General features: G+C 41.2%; 1 protein-coding gene across 1 annotated transcript in view; it reads left to right on the plus strand.

Annotated features, from left to right (window-relative positions):
• The window catches only part of fgf10a (fibroblast growth factor 10a), a 120857-nt gene extending 111736 nt beyond the window's left edge, over positions 1-9121 (plus strand). The window contains exons 2-3 of the mRNA XM_078219458.1: positions 2594-2697; positions 7603-9121. Coding sequence (XP_078075584.1) covers positions 2594-2697; positions 7603-7821 — 323 coding nt within the window. The 3' untranslated portion in view covers positions 7822-9121. The remainder of the gene's footprint in view (positions 1-2593; positions 2698-7602) is intronic.
• Positions 9122-9769: the final 648 nt, after the last annotated feature.

Consider the following 9769-nt stretch of genomic DNA (forward strand, 5'->3'; position numbering starts at 1 on the left):
TTTATCAGAATCATCAGATTGGTGAACAGGTTACACTCTCTGAAGCAGTTTTGGGAATTAGCATTTCCAAGGAATGTGGAGGCCAACCAAGGCACACCGGAACTTGTTAACCTGTAAATGCTACTCACTGTTTGGCCACAGGAGTTCAATGGTAAAGTCACTTAAATCTGGACAAACACATAACCATTGTGTGGTCAGATTGTATCTCTTGGTTAACATATTCATAAAGTCACTTCAGAATTTCTGTGTCTCTGTTTGATTTATTTCATTTCAGTTCCCAGTTCATTTTTTTTTCAAAAGTTCAGTTGAAAGTCTCGCTCATTCCTGGGATATGAAATTCGGTCCATTTCTGATGATTGTCCATTTATGAACTGTCTTTGCAGTGCAGTTGCTTCTGCTTTAGTGTCAGCTCCCTTTAAGTTGAATGCCTTCTTGCTGAAGGACTGGCTAAACCTGATATTACCAAACATTTGGATGGGTGGCTCTCATTTGGACAGAACTGATAAACTGCTCATGTATTTGTGAAACTGTGAGGCAACTCGCTGATTGGTGGTGGGACAGGGATATAACAAACAGGAAATCCAGCAGCCTCACCATGGTCCTGAACTGGCAGAGAGCCCGTTACAGGACAGAGCCAGGACTAGAAAGGTAGGGCGAGGTGGAAAGTTAGGCAACAGCTAGGAGCATTTTTGTGGGGGAGCTGTCAGGCTCACCCAGCTACTCCAGACCTGAATTTTGGCCTTTTCTGAATTACCGGCAATCATCTCTTTAACCTGGTTTGGCTCCGTATCACTCAGAATCGGAGATCAGGGCTTGAGCAGCACAGACACGGCACATTTCCATTTCAAAATTGCATTGTGATCCTCTGAACATTATTAGACCCTACTACATTATTGAGGCATCCAGCTATTTCCAACAGTACTACAGCAGTCTGTTTCACCTGTTAAAACAATTAGGGCTTCTCATTGCAATTTTAACCTCAGTATTACCTTGTCTCTGAAGAAAATGAAGGCAGTTGGGAGAGACCAAAATGTCCCACAAAGTCTTTTTCCTCGCTTCACACTGAATGGGGATGCTTTAATCTCTGTTACAGTGCAATTCAAATCAGATGTGAGGAAACAGCTGCCTTTGTTGATTCAGCATTGCGAAGCCACCACTATCCGAGTGACAATCTCTGCTACATCATTCCCTTATTCTGTCCTCTCACAGTGAAACTGAGAAATTAATGTCACATTGTACCAAACGTAAATGTGCTTGAGGGGAGTTTATAGTGAAATATTAACATTGCTCAAACTTCATTGCTGTGACACCTTGAATTCAGTAAGAAGTCTCATAACACCAGGTTAAAGTCCAACAGGTTTATTTGGTAGCAAAAGCCACTAGCTTTCGTAGCGCTGCTCCTTCGTCAGGTAAGTGGGAGTTCTGTTCACAAACAGGGCATATAAAGACACAAACTCGATTTATAAAATAATGATTGGAATGCGAGTCTTTACAGGTAATCAAGTCTTAAAAGTACAGACAATGTGAGTGGAGAGAGGGTTAGGCACAGGTTAAAGAGATGTGTATTGTCTCCAGACAGGACAGTTAGTGAGATTTTGCAAGCCCAGGCAAGTCGTGGGGGTTACAGATAGTGTGACATGAACCCAAGATCCCGGTTGAGGCCGTCCTCATGTGTGCGTAACTTGGCTATCAGTCTCTGCTCAGCGACTCTGCGTTGTCGTGTGTCGTGAAGGCCGCCTTGGAGAACGCTTACCCGGAGATCAGAGACCGAATGCCCGTGACCGCTGAAGTGGTCCCCAACAGGAAGAGAACACTCTTGCCTGGTGATTGTCGAGCGGTGTTCATTCATCCGTTGTCATAGCGTCTGCATGGTCTCCCCAATGTACCATGCCTCAGGACATCCTTTCCTGCAGCGTATCAGGTAGACAACGTTGGCTGAGTTGCAAGAGTATGTACCGTGTACCTGGTGGATGGTGTTCTCACGTGAGATGATGGCATCCGTGTCGATGATCTGGCACGTCTTGCAGAGGTTGCTGTGGCAGGGTTGTGTGGTGTCGTGGTCACTGTTCTCCTGAAGGCTGGGTAGTTTGCTGCGGACAATGGTCTGTTTGAGGTTGTGTGGTTGTTTGAAGGCAAGATGTGGGGGTGTGCGGATGGCCTTGGCGAGATGTTTGTCTTCATCAATGACATGTTGAAGGCTCCGGAGAAGCTGTCGTAGCTTCTCCGCTCCGAAAAATTGAGTTTGTGTCTTTATATGCCCTGTTTGTGAACAGAACTCCCACTTACCTGACGAAGGAGCAGCGCTCCGAAAGCTAGTGGCTTTTGCTACCAAATAAACCTGTTGGACTTTAACCTGGTGTTGTGAGACTTCTTACTGTGTTTACCCCAGTCCAACGCCGGCATCTCCACATCATGACACCTTGAATTGCCATTGTTTCTTCTGTCAAGCACATGTGCAGTAAGAGGAATATGACATTTTGCAAGCTGTATTATAAAGCAGTTTCCATTTTTCCAAGTGGTGGTATTTAGACTATATTCCCTGAAATACCCTGCAATGTCTTCACTGTAACAAGATTATTTTGTTTGGTCTCAGGTATAATGAAAATTACGTCTGTGGAAGTTGGAGTTGTGGCGATTAAAGCAATTAACAGCAATTATTATTTGGCCATGAACAGAAGAGGAAAGATCTATGGCTCAGTAAGTACTCTTTAAAAGCAATTCAATTATAATGCAGTTAAAAAGAGATTATAATGATTAATGGCTTAATTATCTGCAGATTATAATGTGGTCAGCAATTGGCTTAGTTACTAACAGGCCAAAGCTTAAATCACAGAACATATCTACTGTCAGATACTGCTAGGGTTGGTTGGATTGATTAGATTAGATTTAATTGAACTAATTGTTGAAGAAATGCTGTATTAACTTTATTCCTCTTATAGATTCTGTGGTACTGTGGGATCCAAACAGGTCTTTTAATGCTTCATTTTTTTTCCCATCCAATTTGTCTCCCCATCTCTTCCTAAGGTGCCAACTCATATTGGGATATAGCTCCTTATGTGGCCCTATCTGGGAATTTACCTCATCTAAAGAGACAATCCTCGTGTATGAGTTTAGAGCTTTTTAACTGTGACAGTGTTCAGCCTAAATTTGTCCCGATGCATCTGCTTTTTTTCAATACAACATTCAGGAGCAGGAGCAGTAGCTGATTCGTTTGCCCTTCTATTGAGTCTAGAGATCAATGGTAGCACTCTGACTGCCACTGGGCTAATTCAGCACAAGACAAGGATCATAGATGTACCATTACCCAGAAATCTGAAATAAAAACAGAAACTGCCAGAAATACTCTGACAACATCTGCAGAGAGAGAAACAAAATTAACATTATACATCAATGAAGGTCATCAAATAAGGAATCTCACACTTAAGTTGAGGAGAATCTTTTCTCTCAGAGGGTTGTTGATATGGAATGCTCATTCCCAGAGAGCAGTGGAGGCTGGGTCATTGAATATTTTTAATTCCGAGTTAGATCGATTCTTGATTGACAATGGAGTCTAAGGGTATATATGGGGTAGACGGGAAAGAAGTGCGTGAGGTCATATCGGCCGTGATCTTTCCAAATGACGGAACAGGCTGGAAGGGCTGAATGGCCTACTCCTGCTCCTAATTGATATGTATCAAAGAACAAAAAACAAAGAAAAGTACAGCACAGGAACAGGTCCTGCGGCCCGCCAAGCCTATGCCGATCATGATGCCCTAACTGAACTAAAGAAAAAACTTTCTGCCCTTACTCGGTCCATATCCCTCTATTCCCTCCCTATTCATGTACCCATCGAGATGCCTCTTAAATGTTGCTAATATGCTTGCTTCCGCCACCTCCTCTGGCAGCGCGTTTCAGCCATCCACCACTCTGCATGAAAAACTTCCCTCGCACATCTCCCTTAAATTTCCCCCCTCTCACCTTGAACCTGTGCCACCTTGTAATTGAGACTTCCACCCGAGGAAAAAGCCTCTCATAATTTTGTAGACCTCTATCAGGTTTCCCCTCAGCTGCTGTCTTTCCAGTGAAAACAATCCTAGTTTATTCAGCCTCACCTCATAGCCAATAGCTTTGAGACAAGGCAACATCCTGGTGAACCTTCTTTGCACTTTCTCCAAACGTTCCACGTCCTTCTGGTAGGGTAGAACTACACGCAATGCTCCAAATTTCAAACTGAAACATTAACTGTTTCTATTTCCAGATATGTTGCCTGATTTGCTGAGTATTTGCAGCATTTTCTGTTTTTATTTTTAAAGGTACATGAAGCTACTGATGTAAAAAAAAAACTTCTCATCGTCCATGTAGTTGATTAACAGCTGGAAAAGTAGAAATTTGGAGAAATATGGGGAATGATTTTTTGGAAGCTTTTCAAAGTAGACCTCTGGGGCGCACAAGCCACATGAACCAACCAGATAGCTCAAAGTCAGCACAAATTGTGGTGTGAACCTCACAACCTCATTTGTGTGAGGTGCCAAAACTTATCTTACTTTCACAGGCAGCTCACATTTTACTTGGAAAGGACATTGGAACCGATGGCAAGGCAAGGGTGGGAAAGGAAGGTCACTAGGACAAACACTAGGACTGTAGTGTCAAATAAGCACTCCTGCTTCCCTTTCGACCTACAGGAAGCTTTCTGACCAGGTTATTCTTTTAACAAAGCTTGCCTCTAGTTGGCAGCAAGTGATGGAACCTGAGTTGAACAGGCCTGGCCCACTCATCACCATGCATTTCACGTGAGGGGATCATAAAAGGATGTTAGACCCCTCAGTTACATACATAAGGAATCTAATGCCTGTCTCAGCCAGCTGCCAAGGATGCCTGAAAAATGATTCAACCCAGTTTCTGATTGGGCATTATTTAGACCTCTTTGGACACAGCACATTGGTCCCCAGAACTGTCAATTTGCATGCTCAGCAAGGTCAAATTTATAACCCAATAACTGAAAGGATGTTCACCGAGGTTGGAGACAAAGGGATAGAAAATCAGCAATAGTCCAAGGAATAGAGGAAAATGGCTACGGTGTATTGTCAGAGAAAATTGTTCAGATACTATGGAATGATGGGCAAGGGAAGTTGGTATTGACACTGAATATTGCAAATAGGGAGTTCAAAATCAAAGTCTTTGAAATCAGTTTACTAAGGCAAGGAGATTGGCAGGTTCTTGGGGACAGGGGAGGTAGGAATGAGAAATGATGGACATGCAAGAGAAAGAACACAAGGTACAAAAGTTTATATGTGAAGAACAAAATTCTCCTATAGGATTCATGGGGAATGCTCTACATATTAATGAGTTAAATTTACATTGCCATTTTGTAAACAGGATCAGACCAATATTAATATAAAAAAGTACAATCTGTTGCAGAACAGTACAATTCATACACTCAATGGAGGTGTGATGGGTTTTGACACTGTAACAAGTAATAGTACAAATTCTCCAATCTGTAAATCATATAATAGGTTTGTTTTCACCATCCTGGCAACTCCTTCCTATTCAGTGATAGACCTGAAATGGCTGTAATGTTCTGTCCTTGATCTACTCTCTGATTCATACCCGCATAAAATAATATTATGATATCTTGAGAACAGTTACACTCAGTTGTAGATGAATAACCCTCCCTGTGGAACAGGGCCATGTAGATCACTTTAAGCATTGAATAAGCAATCTAAAAACAATTTATTCACAGAACCAATCTGAGCAAAATAATGTGATGCACAACCTCTAGTATCGAATGAATTTTGTTCTTTATTTTATTTTCATTTAACTTCATATCTTAAGTTTTTGAATAAACAATTAATCCATTGTTTTAAGCAGGCAACAGTAGACAATCAGGGCAAGTGAAATACTTCAATCTGAGTTTTTAAAATAGCCATGTCAAAATTGTCAAGGCACAGTGACACAGTGGTTAGCACTGCTGCCTCACAGTGCCAGGGACCCGGGTTCAATTCCGGCCCCAATTAATTGTTTGAGTGGAGTTTGTATGTTCTCCTCATGTCTGCGTGGGTTTCCTCCGGGTGCTCTGGTTTCCTCCCACAGTCCAAAAACGAGCAGGTTAGGTGCATTAGCCATTCTTAGTGTCAGGGGTTTAGCAGGTTTGGGGGGTCGGGCCTGGATGAGATTATTGTCGGTGCAGGCGTGAAGGACCAAATACCCTCCTTCCGCACTGTAGGGCTTCTCTGAGTTCTATGAATCTAAATTTTAAAAATTAGCTTTACAAGCAGCCAAAATGTAATCTTATGCCAAGACATTTACCCAATAGTATTTATCAGTTACTTGTTAGGGCATTTCATCATGGGAGACAGCACCAAAGTTGGAAAAGGATAGGAGGCAAAGTGAAATAAATAAGCAATGTTTAGTTGGTCGAAACTGTAATAATTCATCAATTTACTGTCAATTTCTACCCTTCCCTCATCTCCATATTGTCCATCTCTGTCACTTCTCTTCCCTTCCTTGACTTCTCTATCTCCATTTCTGGGAATAGGCTTCCTGCTAATATTCATTATAAGCCCACTGCCTCCCACAGCTACCTCGACTGATCACACCCTGCTTCCTATATGAATTCCATTCCATTCTCTAAATTTCTCTATCTCCGTCGTGTCTGTCCTGATGATGATACCTTTCACAATGGCATCTCTGACATGTCTTCTTCCTCAATCATGGATTCCCTCCCCCACTATGGTTGATGGAGCCCCCAAATGTGTGTGACCCATTTCCTGCATATCTGCTCTCACCCCTTCCATTCCCTCCCAGAATCATAGTAGGAACCTCCTTGTCCTCCCTCTCCATCCCACCAGTCTCCACCATTTCTTCCACCTCCACTGTGAAGCTGCCACCGTAAACATCTTCCCCTCCCCTTCACTCCCCTGTTAGCATTCCACAAGGACTGTTCCCTCCATGATACCCTGTTCAATCCTCTATCACCCTCAACGCATCATCCCTTTCCCATGGCACCTTCCCATTCAATCATAGGAGGTGAAACAGCTGCTTTTTTTATCTCCTCTCTGCTCACTGGCCAAGGCTTCAAACATTCCTTCCAAATGAAGTAACAATTTTCTTGTACATATTCTAATTTAGTATATTATATACCCAAGTGCAGTCTCACTTGGGAATCCCGCCAATTTCCGGATCCACTGGTGGGGCCCCCATCACCTGGATTAATTTGATTTGATTTTTATTATTGTCACATGTATTGGTGTACAATGAAAAGTTTTGTTCTTTGCACGCTGTACAGACAAAGCGTACATAGAGTAGATAGGGGAGAAGGAAAGGAGAGGGTGCAGAATGTGGTGTTAAATACTCACCCTAGTCTCTCAACCCACTAATTGGAAATGGAGCTTGAACAAATAAGTGGTGAACATTTGTTGTCGTCTAAGACAAGCTGAATATATGTTAATCATTCAGTTCACAGTAAAGGCATGTATTCACTTCGAAACTCTGATCCTAAAGTTTTAACCAAATTGAAACTTTGCTGATTATCTAATCCATTATCACATTGCTCAGAAATTAAGGATTGTTGTGGAATTCTGCAAATTTAATTTTTGTAACATTGTTTAAATTTTTATTTTGCAGAAAGAGTTTAATAATGACTGCAAACTTAAAGAAAGAATAGAAGAGAATGGTTACAACACCTATGCTTCCATGAAGTGGAAGCACAATGAACGGCAAATGTTTGTGGCCTTAAATGGAAAAGGGTCTCCACGGAGAGGACACAAAACAAGGCGGAAACATCCTTCAGCCCATTTTCTACCAATAGTGGTGAGACAGGATGTCTCTATAATATCGGAATAAAATCAGTGAAGACACACTTTCGCAGTAATGAGTCCTGGTATTAATTCAACACTGCATTTCATTCCAAGCATGGCAAGACTCTATTAAATGTGGAAGTCTTAATGATGAACATTATCAGCGCTCAGGCAGTAAACTCACAGACATCTGCTTGTAAAACTTGGAACAAGCCTTTGATATTCAAATGACTGTTACTGGCACAAGGGTTTCCCAGGCCAGTAAAGATTGAAGCAATTGGAGAGAACATATTTCACTGGCGGGCAATGGCAAAATATCTTGTGATGCAACCTGAAGCACGAGAGGCGATGCAGTTGTATAATGTTGTATGATCTTTGTGAGAAGATGTTATTTATGGAGTACTAACCCATATCAAAGACATTATGCTCATTCAAGCCTGATTATCCAATGAGCGGCTAAACACGCAAACGTTTATCTGGAAGCACTTTGGGTCAGATGCGAGAACAACTGTTTTCTGTAACTACACTTCAGCACAATAGACAGGCTCCTAAAGTATATATAAATGCACAAAATGTTAAGCTGCTCTAACAAAATGAGTCTTGAGTTGCTCTTCAGTCGATCAATTCTGAATTCAGCTTTTAAAGTGTGCTTACGTTGCAGAGACGGTGCGACTCCACAAAGTAAGACATCGTAAAATTAGCTTGGTACTGATCCTTAATTGAAAATAATCTCTAGAAAATAAATACTTTGTCATTTAAATAGTAATATTACAGCACAACTTATTAATCTTCTTAAAATGGTCCCAGCCATTTATGCCGAAAACTAGATTCATTTTGATGGAGCAGGTCAAAAATAGTAACAGTATACATCCCTTTTTCATTGTAACACACTATGTAAATTGCATTAAGCCTCTTTTGCAGTGTGAGTAGAAAAATACAAGTAGTAGTCAAATTGTATTTTGTTCCAAATACTTTTAAAGATATTTCTATTGAGATTAATATTGATGCTGCATTCCCTTCATACTTCATTATTGTAAAATGGTTTGTTTATTTTTGTTGTTTGGGAATAGTATTTTTGGTACAAAGAAGAGTTTTTGACGTCGGACTGTAGATTAATTTGTTCTAGAATTTAACCCCTTTGTTACTGGTGTCCCACGATTATTTAACTTGTGTCATTCCAGGCATTTCTAGCCAGCATGTCAGATATTTAACCTGTTGTTTATTTGAACGATAGCTGTACAAAAGATGTTTTCTACACTGCATAGTGGAAAACAATCATTTGATCACTCTCCTGGTTTCTTTAATAAAGTTGGTTGTCTCTAACACGTGGGACAATATATCTTAGCTAGATTTTTGTATTTCAGTTGAAAGACTTAGAACTTGAACAGAATAATTCCCCAAATTTTCACCTTTCGAGTGAGAAATGTTTTTATTTTCTTCCCGGTTTTCTCCTCCTTCAAATTAATAGCAGCAACTTACATTTGGGATATGATTCTACAGAAACTTCAGTGCCTCCTCACCTGAGTAAGACCATAAGATAGGAGCAGAATTAGGCAATTCAGCCCATCGAGTCTGCTCCGCCATTCAATCATGGCTGATAAGTTTCTCACCCCCATTCTCCCGCTTTTTCCCTGTAACATTTGATCCCCTTACCAATCAAGAACCGATCTATCTCTGTCTTAATACACTCCAATGACATTGTCTTCTGTGGCAATGAATTCCGTAGATTCACCACCTTCTGGCTGAAGAAATTCCTCCTCACCTCAGTTCTAAAGGGTCGTCCCTTTACTCTGAGGCTATTCCCTCGGATCCTAGTCTCTCCTACTAATGGAAACATCTTCCCCACATCCACTCTATGACTATTGTCCACGTGTGAGCTTGGATGGTTGATTAGTGTTCAGTCGTCACCACAACTAAATGTGATTTGTTCTCAACCAACATTCACACTTGCACATTTTCTGATTGGCTCACTGGATCAACTGTGGGAAAATTGG

This window comes from Mustelus asterias, chromosome 1 (assembly GCF_964213995.1).
Source record: "Mustelus asterias chromosome 1, sMusAst1.hap1.1, whole genome shotgun sequence".
In the NCBI taxonomy this organism is placed as follows: domain Eukaryota; kingdom Metazoa; phylum Chordata; class Chondrichthyes; order Carcharhiniformes; family Triakidae; genus Mustelus; species Mustelus asterias.